Genomic DNA, 15,723 nt, shown 5'->3' with positions numbered 1-15,723 from the left:
ACCAAGTATCTCTACATGATAGCCTCTCTCAGAGCAGAGCAGTGTGCTGTTGAGATTGTACATTTCACCTTGTCTGGTTTTTGTGCTTGTTTCTCACCTGTGCTTCCTGTAGAACTTGTGGTCAAAGCTCCTGGCATTAAACCATGAACTCCTGAGACCTGGCATTTGTCTCTTATAGCCACCTTAAATAAAAGATAAGCCTGATTTTGTCAGTCAGCTGAACCTACAGTATCCTTTCTTTAAAGTATTTTTTCACTTGTAAGGTAAAGAAATTGTCTTTTTCTGGTTTGTCTAGTGTTTAAGTGCTAAACTTTCTTGTTGCACCATATAGTCAGGGTTGGATGCCTCTGAAAGCAGAATATAAACTTTGTTGATACAGTTCTCTATGGTCTAGGCTAAAAGGTTTTCTTTAAGTTTTCAGAAAAGTAAGTATTCCTAAAAGATTCTTTTCCCCCTCAACTTAGCTTTTTTTCTTTATGTACTTGCAATAGTTTGGTGCAGATTGATATGTTAGAGGAACTTACACAATAAAACAAATAAGAAAAAAAGGCAGGGAAAATAGTATTTTGGAGTTCTTAGGGTGTGTTTGGTTTTTATGTTTTTGTACTGAATTTTCTTCTGCCTTCCTTGAATCAGTAAGTACTCAAAAGTATCATACTTTTTTTCTTCCCAGAAGCTCTTTCTCATGTTTGGTCTGTAGAGGATAGAGTACATTGTGGACTATGAAATACACAGCAGTGTATAGTATGCCTAAAAGCTATTTAAAATTCCAGGCACAAATAAAAGGCACTAACCATGTAACCAATTAGTTTCTCAATCAGCTGTACTAGAGGCATCTCCTCATCCTACATTGTGCTACTAAGTAAACAAGTTATCATATATCCTGATGTCTCCTGTTCACATGGAGGATAAGTATCACTTTGGAAATGAAAGTTTGAAAATTATATGAGACTCTCTCTCTTTAATGGTCTAATTCACAGTGCTGTATAATTACAGCTCTTTTTTGGTTTCTGTGGCAGTTTTAAATGTGTGGAACCTGCTTTGTTTGTGTGGCCTTAGTTATTTCAGTCTTCAATTTAGAAAGCTTTAGAAATAAGTGAGTTGGAAAAAGTACTCAGGGAGAACTCCGTAAAAGAGTGCCTGACTTAAAAGCTTAAATAGTTTTTTTGGGAGGTTTTTCTGAAAGATGTAAATGAAAGAAAACTTTTCATATAGATCTATTTAGACAGTGCAGATCACATGGGCTTCTCAGAACAATACAAGCAGCTTTTGTACTGAATCTTCATTTTGGGCATTGCACTGTTTTAGTTCAGTTATAGATACTATTAGTTGCATTAGTACTATTTTTTCCCTTCAGTGAATTATTGTGTGAGCAATATATTATTTTCAATCTTGTGGAAGATACAATACTGTAATTAATGAAGTATGTTCCATTTTGTTCATGCCTATTTTGTATAGCATTTCTTTGAGGATCCTGAAGGGAAAATAGAGTTGCCAGCATCTTTAAAAGTACATTCATGGAAACGTCCACATGAGTTTTTAGCACATAAGGTAAGAAATGAGCAAAGTTGTAATGAAAAAATTGTGCTTGCCTAGCTATATCACAAGCAGAGGAAAGCTGATAGAGGAAATTATTTCAATAGATAAAACCCACTTGATCATGCATAGTCATCCTGTCCAGGTACCACGGTACACGTAAGAGTCACTGACCTATGTAACAGTCAACCCATACTGCATATACAGTTTGCCCCTGAGGCCTGCATGGTGCTGGGTGAAATCCCTGGTTGCTGGATAAACTCAGGTAGCTCAAGGGAGGAGCCTGCAGGCAGCTCCCACTTCTTACTGGCAGTTACACCACCAGCATTTCCTTGCCTTTATCTAATTGCAAGTTCTTATGTGAGTATTCTTTCTATTTTATAGTAGAAATGATGAACAGATATTTTATTGTAAGAATATCTTGTAACAGCTCAAATCCTATCATAGCTCAGTAATACCAAAATGGGGTAACCTTTTCTGTGGGTGAGATCTGCACAGAATGCTGCATGTGGATCAGAGGCCTGTTTGATGCTACACAGTTTGGGTTCCCAGTGTCTGAAAGGACCTCAGGTTATCTATACTAATCTCTTTCCTTATAGTTAGCTCTAATAACAGCATTTTAAATGACACTGTACGGAGTCTGACTGCCTTTCTTACTGGGATGACAATGGGCCAGCACTTCCTGGTGCAAAATATAGGGAGAGTAACGTCCCAAGCCTCCTCTGCTTGACTCCATGAGAAAGTTCTGTTTGTTCCAAACTAAGGCTTCTCTTGAGCAGATATCTGAGGTAAATATCTATCTTCTAACCATGAATTAGCTATATCAGAAGTATAGTACTTTTTTCTTACTTCAGCTATTGCATTTTGCCAGTCTGCATACAGAAATTGTCCACATCTTTAACAGTACTTGTCTGGAAGGTAACCATAACATTTTAAAATTATGAAAAGCTCTTATTCAGTTTATTTTTAAAATGCAAAGAAAATAAATAGCCTACCATTTCAAAGGTTAGTGTTCAATGCTGCTGCTAATCTTAAGTTTTAAAATATTTTTGCTTCAGACTAAATGCTTAAAATTTAAAGCACTTTGACCATTCTTTCAACTTTTTCAGGCTTGTCAGTTTTTCTTTTGTCAGCTTGTCAGTTCCATTTGTTATTAACTAGACACTAAAGAGGTCCAAGTTTAATTTTAATAGAGGAAGGAGAGAAGGAGGTCAGGGGAGTAATTGACAAGACCAAAAGACTGGATGAGAAATGCTGCCAAAATGCATAAACTGAGTAGAGGTATCTGAAGGATGAGGACAACAGAGCTGGCACCCCAGAAAGCCATGGAAACATGTATCTGCATTAAAAATAGCTTTTAAAATCTATCTTTATAGCACTACAAAGAAAGAATTTGCTTTAAGACCAGATTAAAATTTTGATGCTTGTTTTGGTCTAGTATATTTTGAATCAGGAAGGTATGATTAGCAGAAATTTTTAAGTTGTTAAAAATTAATGTAAAGGTCAAATGATGAAAGGCTATTAAAATGATGCAGGTTGCTACCTAATCTATTAATAAGCATAAAAGAAAGCATAAACAAGCCTATTTAGTGTGGTAAGCAGAGAATCAAGAAATGATCACCAATAAGTGATGAGACGTACAGATATGTTTAGTTCAAGAAACTACAATCCTAGTATGTTATTTCTAAGCTGCATAAAAAAGAAAATGGACTGTATGAACAAGTATGAACAAATGAACAAGTAATGTCACCAAAACTGTGTAATACTGTCAAAGGTTTGATAACGACTGTGTTCATACTGACAATACCACTATTGAGCTGACCATGAGGAAACAAATACCTTTGAGTCTTGGTTGGGGGGCCAAGGGAATCTCAGTGTATGAGACAGTGTTATGGTCATGATTTAAATACAGATCTGCAAATATTGTGAATAAATTGGAGAAATCTTAATTTACTTATGTTATTATTTCATTTGATACTTTTTAAATCTGATAAGAATAATGTCTTTTTTAAAATTCTGAACATTTACATTTTAAAATATCTTTATTAAGAAATAAGAGAGCAATGACAAGATTTGAAAATTGATGCCCTTTAGTTTGTGAATGTCTAATGAATATTTGTCGATTGTCTAACATTTGCATGTCACTAGTGGTAAACATTAAGTGTTTATTTTTTTTCAGATAATTTAGCTATGGAGTTAACTAATTTACTTTCTCCTAGATTCCTGTGGTTGTCAAAAATGAAGCCTCGTTTGACCTTCTTTCAGAAAATGAGCATATATTTTGTAGTGAGGTAGGTAGAAATACATTTATGTCCTTCTTTAAAAAAAATTTCTTTCATTTTCACTTCTTTAACTTTTTAATTTTTACTCCAAATTTCTACATCAAGAAACAAGTTGTGTCAAATTTCTTAGTTGAAAAAAAGAATGATGGGAATAAAATGGTGAAGAATCATGTGGTTTTGTATAATTACTGTTTACTTTTTTCAGAATTCGAAAAATTATATCAAGGATGGTAAGAGATTTTACAAACATGTGGGGTGGGGTTTTTTTGTTTTTTGGTTTTCCTTTCTCTTTTCCCTTCCCCTCCCCTTCCCCTTCCTGTCCCCTTTCCTTCCTCTTCCCCTTCCTCTGTCCTTTTCTTGTCTCTCCTTTCCCCTCCCCTCCGTTCTCCTCTCCTTTCTCTTCTCCCTCCCTCCCTCCCTCCCCCCACTCTTCCATTCCTCTCCTTCCACTCTCTCCCTCCCTTTCCTCCCTCCCTTTCCTCCCTCCCTTTCCTCCCTCCCTTTCCTCCCTCCCTTTCCTCCCTCCCTTTCCTCCCTCCCTTTCCTCCCTCCCTTTCCTCCCTCCCTTTCCTTCCTTCCTTCCTTTCCTTCCTTCCTAGAGAAAATGCATACTTTCTAATGTAGCTTTAATGCTTTTCATTCAAGCTTTCCTGAAGTCATGTTCTTGGTGTGCCTGCTTGTATGTGCAAATGTCTGTCATCCAGCCAATCTTTTCCTTCTCTCCAGAGTTGAATACATGTTTACTAAATTCCTATAGATCAGGGTAAAAATAGAAAATAGATAGAACCAAGGCATCTGAATGCCTTCATGAATATAGTTGTTCTTCATAATTTCTATTTCATTCAAATCTAATTCAAAATTCAGCACCACAGAAACTGTATGGGAGACAGCCATCAGTCAACAGAGGATTAGATTTTGCTGTCCACAGAACCACTAATTAATTTTCAGGAAAGATTCTTGTCATAAAAGCTTATTCTCATTCTTGTTTACGTAAGTCACTGTAACAGTCTGGTCTATAGCACACACCAGAAATCTGCATGTTAGAAAAACACAGGTACTAAAGCATGATTACGTAAAGCTTCTATTTATTTTTTTAAAAAATACAAAATACTTCTAATGATTTAGATTTGTTTCTTACTGAGTACAAATAACAAGTATTAAAGTCAATATTGATTTTTTGGTATCTATATCTAGTAGTAAACAGTTAAACAAGTGACAGTTTGGAACTCCTGTAACATAATTTATTTTGAAATTGTATTTCTTCATTTTCCTTTGGTAAAGAATGAACAGCATAATTGATACTGTGCTTTTCCTTGGTTTCATGAAGTTTTGTGTTATTGTGGGTAGATATTATGATTATTTTAATAAAGGTTTTACCAGTGAAATTAATTTTTGCATGAAACCATAGCTATACTTTAATATTATTGATTAATTTGAAACAGAATCTTTTCTATTCTTGGACCATTAAAATGTGACTTGATTTTATTTTTCTAATGGATGGTAGATAAGAAACATTTTTTTACTGTTTATGTCTTTTTTCAGCTGATGAGATGGATTGTAAGTGAAATTTATGTAGTCTGGAGAATATATAATGGAAAAGCCCTAACTAATGGAACATCCACACTTTTTTGGAAACCATGGGAACACATTTATGCATTATGTAAAGCTACCAAGGGACACATGCCACTGTACAATAACTATGGAAAATATGTAGTGAGACTTTATTGGATGGTGAGTACAGTATAGAAGTCTATGCGGCTAGTATGGCAAATCTTAATGTTTAGGGTAAGTGTTTATTATTATTGAATGGATACGGTTTTTCAGTTTTTTTAGGAATAGAAGTGTTGACAAATTGTTGCTTTATGTTAGTAAAAATGCCTTTTAAATTCATGTGGTTTTTGTACAACTCAGAACTTGATAAAACAGTTTTTCTCAAAAAGGCAATATTATTTTTTCATACATGATATAAAATTTTGCTGATTATTAGGAGATATATTTTTTTTCCTCATTGCAACAAAATACTACATTTGAGTTCATTTGCTTATTGCATTGCAGAAAGAGGATCCAATAGTGGCAGTTGCTAGTGTTGCATGTATTCAAACTATCTGTTGGAACAACTTTTCTGATACCTGTGACTTTTTGTGTGTGTGTGTCAAACAGCAGTTTTCAGTGTCATTCCTTAGCCCAAAGCATATTTCAGTACATTTAAAAGAAAATAATTGGTTCATTCTGTATCACATCAAGAATAGTTAAAACAATGTTGATTTAAGTGATTTTCACCATTTGTAGTTCCATTGAGCTGCATGTGGTACTTTCATCCCATTTTCATAGGATTTGATTTTCATATCACATGTCCTCTCACAATCCTATTTAAACTGGTTTTGATTTGTCACACTTACAGTTATTTTCTTTCTTTTAGTTCTTTCTTATACCTTTTTGTTGTTTTGTTTGTTTGGGGCTTTTTTTTGTACTCTGTGTCTCAATATCATGACAGTACTAAGCACCGAATGTGTGTGTGACCTGAATGGATATCTTTAAAATGTGATGGAGTAATTAAAAATTTTGGGAAAAAAGCCTGAAGGTGTTTTAAACCATGGTAAAAAAAATAGAGGTCCCTTGCAAAGATGTTCTCAGCCAATAGGAAGCAGTCAAAAAGAGGAATAGTAAGAATGAGAACTGAACTCTTAAAAATAAGGAGAAGGAGGTTTTGTGAGGGTGGTATTTGTGAAAAGCGCTGATGTGGTTAATGGAAGTTATTTGGAAGATGGAATATAAGAGTGCAAGTCGGAATACTCAAGGATGGCGTTCCTAAATGCATAACAAAAGGAGACAAAATATACAGGAGGAGAGGAAGAGAATATGTATATAACTTGGTGAAGAGAGAGGAGATTTTTTCCTCATGCTCTCTGTGGCAAGTTTCCAGTTTACAATTATTTGAGTTAATGTTCCTCCACAAAAGGAGAGGACACAAACTTCCCATCTCACAATTTTTTTTTAAACTTCAAAATAAAGGAACTTGCATCACCTGTGCCAGGGGATGTTTCTCCAGAGGGACAGCAGCAGGTCGGTGCCTCAGGTGGATAATCTGGCAGAGTTTCATGTTGGAGGCATGGAGAGAGCTTTGCAGTTGCATATAGAACATCACTTAGAAACACCTCAGTGCAGAGTTCTTTCAGAAATACCTACAGCTACAAATACAAAATAATTACTCAAACATTTCCATGACCCTTAGAAAACTGCTCATATTCTATTTCTCTGCCAGAAACCATTACTGTAGTGGTTGTATTACAAAAACTTCATGTGAATAAAAGTGAGGAGGGATTTCTTTTCCACATCCCCCTGTTAAATTGTTTATAAATCTGTCCATCTCCTGAAATGAACATAAATACAAATAAAACTGGGGAGAGCTTTTGAATGGCTGCACTTTTGAATGTTGCAGTTTGATATGTGTCTCTTGAGAGAGAACAAAACCCTGAGCATATTAGTTTTATTTTTAAATAATCCTACAACATGTATATGTATTAAGGAAAACTTACAGTTCTAATACAGTATAGATCAAAAATTATATTTTAAAAGGAAGTTTTATGCAGTTAGCTATTGATTTATGTCAGCTAGCCAGAACTGAGGACAGAATGGGAAAGTAGTTAAATCTGAAGAATCTCTTAATTTTTCTGTAAGGGGGAGCACTTAAATTATTTACATGCCTGTGCTTTCTTCATCCCTTATTACTGCCTCTACATACGGAATAACTTACATTCATATACGGAATAAGAGTTGTATGAGTTTTAGAAGGCAGAAATTATGTTGCTGTCATAACTGTACTGGGTTCCTCAGCAGAGGACATTATTCTGTGTGTGAATTTAATGCTGCAGAGGTTGCGTATTTACATGATAAAAGACTGCATTTCAAAGTCTCTGTAAGCATTATCAGGGTGGGTTGTTTTTTTTTGTTTCTTTGCCACTTTTGCTTTTTTATGTTTTGATTTGGGCCTTTGAGTTTATTTCATTTCTTTTGCTTTGGTTGTACATCAGTACTTCACAGAAAGAAAAATGGGGGAAAAAGAAGGTCAGATGATGGGAGATTAAAGAAAATGTGCAAATGAGAGAAGTCAAATATCAGTAAAGATAGTGGAGAAACAGATTTCACAGGAGAAAGTGAAAAATTAAATGAAAAGGGTGAGAAAGCACAGTGGAAGACTAATTAACTGGTTTCAGTAAGATGCAGTAGTGAGGCCTGAGGGGATTGTTGTCCACCAAATCAAAACTTGGATAGTTTTTCACATAATTGGAATGAAATTCTTTCAGTTCTACCCCACATCCTACTTGAACTTGTTCCTTTATTTGCACTTTTTCTTACCTACAGATTTCTTTTTCTAACCATAAACCTTCTGCCCCTCCTACTTTTCTTTCTCTTGGTGTCTTATTTCCTTAAACTAGCATAATATTTTTTAGAGTTAATACTGAAATGCTGTAAAAGGGTTATTACTGGTGCAAAATGATTGTGATATGGACTGTATTATTTCTTAAGTATAAAAAGCAAGCAATTGATGCTACATATACAAAAAAGAGTATTGCTTTTTAAGAATTACATGCACAGAATTACTACTCTGAATCAAAACATGTCCTGAGCTACAGAAAACCAGATATCTCCACAATCTTTTCCTTTACTTTTCAACTTGTACTAGTCTCTGTATTAAACTTCAGCTGTTACTGAAAGAGATAAATATGTGATCATTTCACTTACTGGATCCTCTGAAAACTTGGGAAATCTTAAAAATTTAGTTTTAGCTATCAGGAAATAATTTTCACCCTAAAAAAATATTAACCTTTCTTTTACATTTGGAGTATCTTTGCCATATGGCCTATATTTGTTTTCTTCTGAAACCTATAGAACTCATATAGAGGTAATGGATGGTCATTTCACCTTGAAGGCACAGTTACAGTTACAAACAGCAGTAATTTTCCCCTTTCTGATAACATAAGGTGAACATTTGAGTTATTGGTCATTCTTTGTCATTTTCTGTGTGAATTAACAGGAGTACTTGATGTTGCCCCACTAATTCCTTAGCCTCTGTATTATGAATTGATCCCTAGGACAGAGACTTTTTTGGAGAATGGTAGGCAAGATTATTGTGTGGGTTACTAGTTAAACCAAGTAATGAAGTACCTGGTATTGAAGACATCATTATCATTTCTTACCTGTTTCTTATCCTGGAAATATGAGTATTGATTACGTTTGGTCATTTTGTGTTTTCTCCTGTAGTGTTTTATAAGATACAATTAATGCTTTCCAGGAAGCTAACCACTGGAGCCAGCATTCGAGGCAGTTCTTGGGCAACAAGAGGGACTGCTTATATAACAAGTGTTTTACCAGACTAAGACTTAAAGAGGCATATGCAAAGCTGGTATCTTAGTTATGCCTTTTTTTAATCCATCACTTTTGCTTTTGTATCTGTCATGGTAGCTGAATAAACAGCAATGAATGCATGCACATGATGGACTATGCATATGAAAGGAAATATATTTGGAAATAGATGCAATTAAATTAATCTCTGAATAAATTAATTAATCTCTTAAATAAGATAGAATATGGTTTCCATGCTTCTCAGATATTATATGAAAACTTTTAAAGCTATCTGTAATGTAAATGAAATTACAGAAGAATCGGGTTCTTGGGAAACTGTTAGAAGTTCTCTTACCCACGTGTTTGGTTTCCAACCTACAAACTCCGGGTTTTCTTTTTTCTTTCCCCCTCTTTCCTCTATCATAGGGGTGCTGGAGAAAAATCATTGTGGATGACACTATGCCTTTCAATGAAGAGAATAATTTGTTGCTACCAGCTACAGCCTGTGAAATTGAACTTTGGCCAATGTTGCTGTCCAAAGCTATCATTAAGCTGGCCAATACTAGGTATGTTTTGTCATCTCACTTTTGGTTTGTGAAGTCACATGGAATTTGCAAAAAAGTAAGTTGTTTTAGTATATATGGGAAATATATTTTGCTAAAAATTTTTATAATGACACACATATACATTTCTGGAGGCTCACACCAGGAATTAATAAAGCAAAATCCTCTGTAACTACAGAAGGTGCACTCTTTCCTTTATAGATGTGTTTGTAAATTTATGCATAGAAAACTTTGCAAAGAAGCTGAAGTACTGTTTGCTTTTTCTGTTTGCCATTATTCCTGAAAAGCGTCATGTGTGGTTTTCTGCCAAATGGAAATGTTCAAGAAGTTTTAATGAAGTTTTATCAGCTTTAACCAGTACTGAAATTAGAATATTGTAAGCTGCTTCTGTTACAGTTCTGTTGTGGACTGTGCGGTGATCCATTTTCTTAAAACTGACCTGGAATGTAGAAGCTGGCTCACAGTGCAGTGATTGACAACTATGGCCACAGGTTTCTATGAGATGAAGAATAAACACCAGGTGTTTAAGTGACTAAGCTTCAGAAAAGAATTCAAAACTCTGGTCTGGGTAGTCAGGCTTCCATGTTCTGGCTATATTGATTTATGTTTGTAAGAAGAGTGATCTAAAGGCTAAGGAGTTGCCTAGAACTGCCTGTTAGGAAACTGTTTGCAGAAACATGTTTGAAATGCTGAATTTTTCCAGAGTACAAGGGTTAGTCATGGCCAAGTGCTGGCATGTTTAACCTCTTAGGATCTACAGACAGAAATCTCTCCAGAGAGTAGGAGTGACTATCAATTTGAAAGAGTGGACTTTGGTACGCTGGAAATATAGCCTACTTGTGCATAATAACCTGGGAATTAGACCAGCTGCTCAAGAAGTGGAAGTTGTAGATTCATATCACCCTTCTAGCATGAGGGATTTCAAACCCACATCTCCAACCCTGCAGAAAGAGGCTTTACTGTGTGCAAGTATACATAGTATGCTTGCTAACAATTTTGAAACTATTCCATTGTACTGATGTACCGATGAAGCAATTTTTGACTTTATAGGGTAGTAGTCAGCAGTGGTTTGGAAAACTAAAAACTAAAATTGCAAGTAAGGACTTGTTTTTCAACAAGCTATTCTGTTTGCGTGTCATTTTGCTCCTACAGAAAGCAATACAGAGTTTACTGAGAGTTGGTTATAATGTAACTTTGTATAATGCCTCCTTTCTCTTGCAGTATATGTGAAACTACAGATAGAGACATGAAGGAATTTACAGTTCTGTATACACTGACTGGATGGATACCAGAAGTTATTCCTCTCCAGTAAGTTCTTCTATTAAATAATTACATATTAGTTGTTTAATATTTAAGTCTATGAGGCATTATGAAAAATAAAGCTAAGCCCTAAGCATCCTTCAGAATCAATTCTGGCAAGTATACAGTTTTTAATTCTGGCACTAGATAAATGTGCCTTCAAGGAATGTAATTTTATTGTGTTTTTCTTTGTAGGTCATGCAGTTGCATGTAAAGTATTCATGTAAAGCTGATGTCTATTCTTTATAAAATTAATTTAACTAATATTAGACACAGCTGAAAACAGGGTTAGAGCAATCTGTTTCATTTAGTACACAGATACAAAATGTTTGACAGTAGTAACTGTGTATATGAATGTGCTTTAGAAAGTATACACCCTAGATTTGGAAGTAGTCAACTTCAGCTAGGATGGTGTTTCACCTTTTAAACATATATCAAGTGTTCCAGTTTATTTCAAATAAAAAATTATTTCCAACCTATATTATTTTTTGTTGTTTCCTGTGTGTTTTAAGTCTGTTTTCTGAACAGATGTTCTAATTTTCCAGCTTGATATTCTTTTTACTGTATGAATGACTGAGTTACAGGCACTAAATCTTTAGACATTTTTTTTCAAATTACCTTTTTTTGCCTTTTGATGTATGCATTCTAATGAATACGTAGATAAATAGTTTTGGTCTGTATATTATTTACTTTGTTCAAATTGCTTATTTCTATATTTCAGTATTAAATAAATGCAGTCAAAGGTTATTTTAGTCCTTAGTTCAGCAATTTTTATGTCCTAAGCTATGCTTGCAGTTTAGAGGGTTTTAATAATTGTGTCTTCCAGTACTGTGTATGTAGCCTATGGACTAAAGTAATGTAGACTAAATTTTGGTTTTTTATGTACTGTTATGTAAGTATATTTTATGTACTATTATTTTACAACTGCAACAGCAGAAATCAGTATTCACAACCCTGGCTCTTACTGAAAATATATTCTGGAATAAGAAAATATGAATACCATGGAGTCTTTGCAAGCGTAGTATAAGATGGCATTAGCTCATTGTGCAATCCATTATTTTACTAAAAAAAAAAGTTGCATCCAGTTAGCTTGAATGAAGTTAACTCATGGCTCTGAACAATTCATTCAGGTTTAGATTATTTCTGGAGTTGCTGGGTTTCTGTGGAGAACCAGTATGGCTGCAACTGTCATGTCATATGAAAAAAACATTGCTGTAGCTGGTGGAATGAGTGGAAGAGGCATGGAACTACCTGTGCTGAAATAGTTAGTAAAATCTAGTTTAGAAGTACCTTAGAGAAGATTTTTAATAGACAGAGCCAGAATGAAGTTGCTTCATGGTGTAGTTGCAAGGTGGTCTGCAAATTTTGCTACTGCTACTTTTAGCTTCTAAAAAGCTTTACAAAGGATGCTTTATGTACATGCTTCTGTAACAACCATTTCTTTCTTTATGAGTCTGCCCATAATCTGTCTCAAGAAATTCACTGATACCCAAAACCATGCAAGAGTTTTATTTACTAAAACTTTTCTCAGAGTTGGACTGTCATAGTATAGTGCTGTCTAAATAAAAATCACTCTTATTGTAAATATCAGTATCATTAACATATACATGTGTTTGGGTTTTTTTGTTTGTTTTTGTTTTCTTTTAAGGCTTGAATACTTGGACAAAGTCTGGGGCTTTTTGAAAGAGGTTGTACCAGAATTCAAGTTGCCAAATAAGAAAGGTCCCGTACTTGATAGTCCTCAGTCAGATACAAAACGTAAAGAGAGTGAAGTCTCAGAGTTAAAAAATGAAGTTTCATCTGTCAACAAGCAGTCAGAGAAGCCTGAGAAAGCAGGGAAAGCTGATAAAATTGTCAAAGGTTTGTAATTTTAGGTAGTGTTATCTTTGTAGATCAAGCATAAATAAAACTAGCATAACCTCTGGCTTTGAATTTGTATTTCTTTGCTGTGCCACGTGCAGCTCTGTAGGTTTGTTGTTGTTTCATTGAACACATCGCAATGGTATAAATTCAAAAAGCTTTTGTTTTAACTATATAGATCTCATTAGAAGCAGTACTAGTCTCTTTTACGAAAACAGCTTCAATGTACGGCAAAGATTTGTTCAGCCCTGTGTCATTGACATTTATCTAAAGACTGGCTCTTTGCAGAGGGATAACAACCTGAGAAGCTGCAGCTTCCCCAAGGCCATACTACTCTGACCATCAATAAATTATACATTTAATAATGGTTGTTACAAAGTGTAACCTGCAGAGAGTTCTGACAAGTACTTTTGAATGTCTACCTGGACGTTCATTTATAGCAACATTGCTGTTTATGCTACTAGATATAGGTATCAATTTTATTCAAAAGCTGGTAATCCTATTTACATTTAAATGAAAGAAACTTAGGGTTACAAACTTATTTATTCCAGTATGTTATTCCTCATTTATTATATTTGAGACTGAGTTGCTGTTTGTAATTTGAAGGTATAGATGAAATTTCATTTCTTTAGAAGGTACAAATAATATAGTAAAATGTCTGTTTCTTCTTAGATTTTCAGAAAATCCCTGCCTTTCTCACTTTAAATCTCAAATAATATATTCTAATGTTGAAAGTGTTATAAAATTTTAGAAGAGACCTGGCTGGGGGGGGTGGGGTGGGGTATTCTTTGTTCTTAGGAATTCCTGTTATCAGTGTAGTAGGTGTTTCAAAGTTTGGAATGGACACACACAGGGATGCAGCCACTGGGAACAGCACTGTCATTCATCCAACAGGGTGCTGTAACTTATTCCCCAAAAACTTTGTAGATTTTACCTCCAAGACTTAGAAATTCTGTTAGTAACTCAAACAGCTAAGAATTAGGGAAGCATTTTGTTATGCTGCAGCTCTGTAATTTCCAGCTCTGAGCTTTAAACTCTTGTTGGATGCTCTAATAATGTTCAGGATTTTTTCATTAGAAATATATTTTCCTATAGTCTTAAGTTCTGAGGCTTGAAAGAAAGTTCTGACTGTGGGAGACTCTTCTGTGTCCACTGGGAACCTGTGCCTCATCTGTGTTAGATTCTATTGGAAATCACTGATGCACACAAGCAAAAACATCAAGAAAATATTTGTCACAGTGCCAGGAATTCAGGAGTTGCAAACATTATAGTAGGGACATGAAGGTTGTGCACTAACTAGAAGATGAGACCAAAGTCTTCCTGGCTGCTTCTCAGTAAATCTGCCTTTACATCTTAAGAATTTTTTTTTTCAACTGAATGACATTAGTTCTTGGCCAGAAGTTTTTACCTGAAAAAGAAAAACAATCTTTGTCTTGCTTAATAGAAAAAGCAGAGCAGAAAGAAATTGGAAAGAAGAAAATCAGAGATGGAGATAAAGAAAAGCACAAGTTAGCACTTCAGTCTGCTGAAACCAGATATTCTTTTCAGGCCTTAACTGAAAGTAAGTCCTATTCTTTTGAAACTAAAATTACAAACAAATTATATGTAAAACATAGGACTTTGCTTTTATTTGTTTTTGAAAGGAGAACTGCAATTAGAAATAATACCGAATTCAAATGTATTTTTGTTATGAGATTATAGCCACTGGAGAAAAAGCTTGCAGGCTTTGCAACACATAGTCTGCAGAGAATGGCCTGGGACAGTAGAACCAGAAACTAAGGCTAGGTTTAAAGTCAGACTCCAGAAGCAGTAGTTGCAAAAATTTTCTAAATTGGTCTTGGGAATTTTTGTAACAATGACTTTACTTGATGCAACAACTCTTTTTCTATTTTTTTTTCTGCCTTTTTTTTTTTAATGGAAGTATCTTGACAAGTATTTTGTTTCCAGCACCATAAACATGCTTAGCTCCTTACTGTAAGTTTTCACTCTACATTTTGAGTGTGAGGGCTTCTTTCTGTGATAAATCTGAATAATTTCTGAAGAGGTCTTTAACTACTTTTAATACCATTTATATTTTATTTCTAAAATGGCAAAACCTTTTATGTTCATTACATTGTTGTTGTGGCTTAACCCCAGCCAGCAACTAAGTACCATGCGGACACTTGCTCACTCCCCAGCCCACCTCACCCTAACTCTGGTAGGGATGGGAGAACTGGAAAATGATAAAAGCTGTGGTTTCAGATAAGAACAGTTTAATAATTGAAAGAAAGTAAAATATAATAATGATCTTAGAATGTACAAAACAAGTGACACACAATGCAGTTGCTCCCCACCCAGTGACTGATGCCCAGCCTGTCCCTGAGCAGAAAACACCCCAGTTGCTATACCGAGCATAATATGCTGTGATATGTAACACACCCCTGCTAGTTTGTGTGGGACTGAACCCCTTGTCTATCCCCAGCATCCTTGCTGAGGTAGCAGAATGAGAAACAGAAGGATTTAATGCTCTGTGAGCTTTACTTAGCAATAATTGGCACACTTGTGTGTTATGAGCACTGTTTTGGTCGCATATCTAAACCATAGCACCATACAGATTGCACTGAAGAGTATACGTCCTCCTCATTTTTTGTACAGTAAAAAAGGATCAAATAATACATTATTTTTAAAAGGTACAGGCATAATGTACCAAATCTTTGTAGTATTGTAATAGTATTATTAAAGTGAATATGGTGTGCCTTGGTGTGCCTGGTTAATCATTTCCATGCTCTAATAATTTGTTCATTGCTGTTTATTGTCTGCCCTGCAGACATTTTATTTCATAACCCATCTGGACTGAATAT

General features: G+C 34.9%; 1 protein-coding gene across 1 annotated transcript in view; it reads left to right on the top strand.

Annotated features, from left to right (window-relative positions):
- The window catches only part of ADGB (androglobin), a 102,144-nt gene that overhangs the window by 10,232 nt on the left and 76,189 nt on the right, over window positions 1–15,723 (top strand). The window contains exons 3-9 of the mRNA XM_034060762.1: window positions 1,459–1,551; window positions 3,756–3,827; window positions 5,361–5,549; window positions 9,588–9,727; window positions 10,946–11,032; window positions 12,672–12,883; window positions 14,328–14,444. Coding sequence (XP_033916653.1) covers window positions 1,459–1,551; window positions 3,756–3,827; window positions 5,361–5,549; window positions 9,588–9,727; window positions 10,946–11,032; window positions 12,672–12,883; window positions 14,328–14,444 — 910 coding nt within the window. The remainder of the gene's footprint in view (window positions 1–1,458; window positions 1,552–3,755; window positions 3,828–5,360; window positions 5,550–9,587; window positions 9,728–10,945; window positions 11,033–12,671; window positions 12,884–14,327; window positions 14,445–15,723) is intronic.

Source organism: Melopsittacus undulatus, chromosome 3 (assembly GCF_012275295.1).
Source record: "Melopsittacus undulatus isolate bMelUnd1 chromosome 3, bMelUnd1.mat.Z, whole genome shotgun sequence".
Classification (NCBI taxonomy): Eukaryota; Metazoa; Chordata; class Aves; order Psittaciformes; family Psittaculidae; genus Melopsittacus; species Melopsittacus undulatus.
Note: the sequence above shows the minus strand (reverse complement) of the source record. Positions and strands in the feature narration are given on the sequence as shown.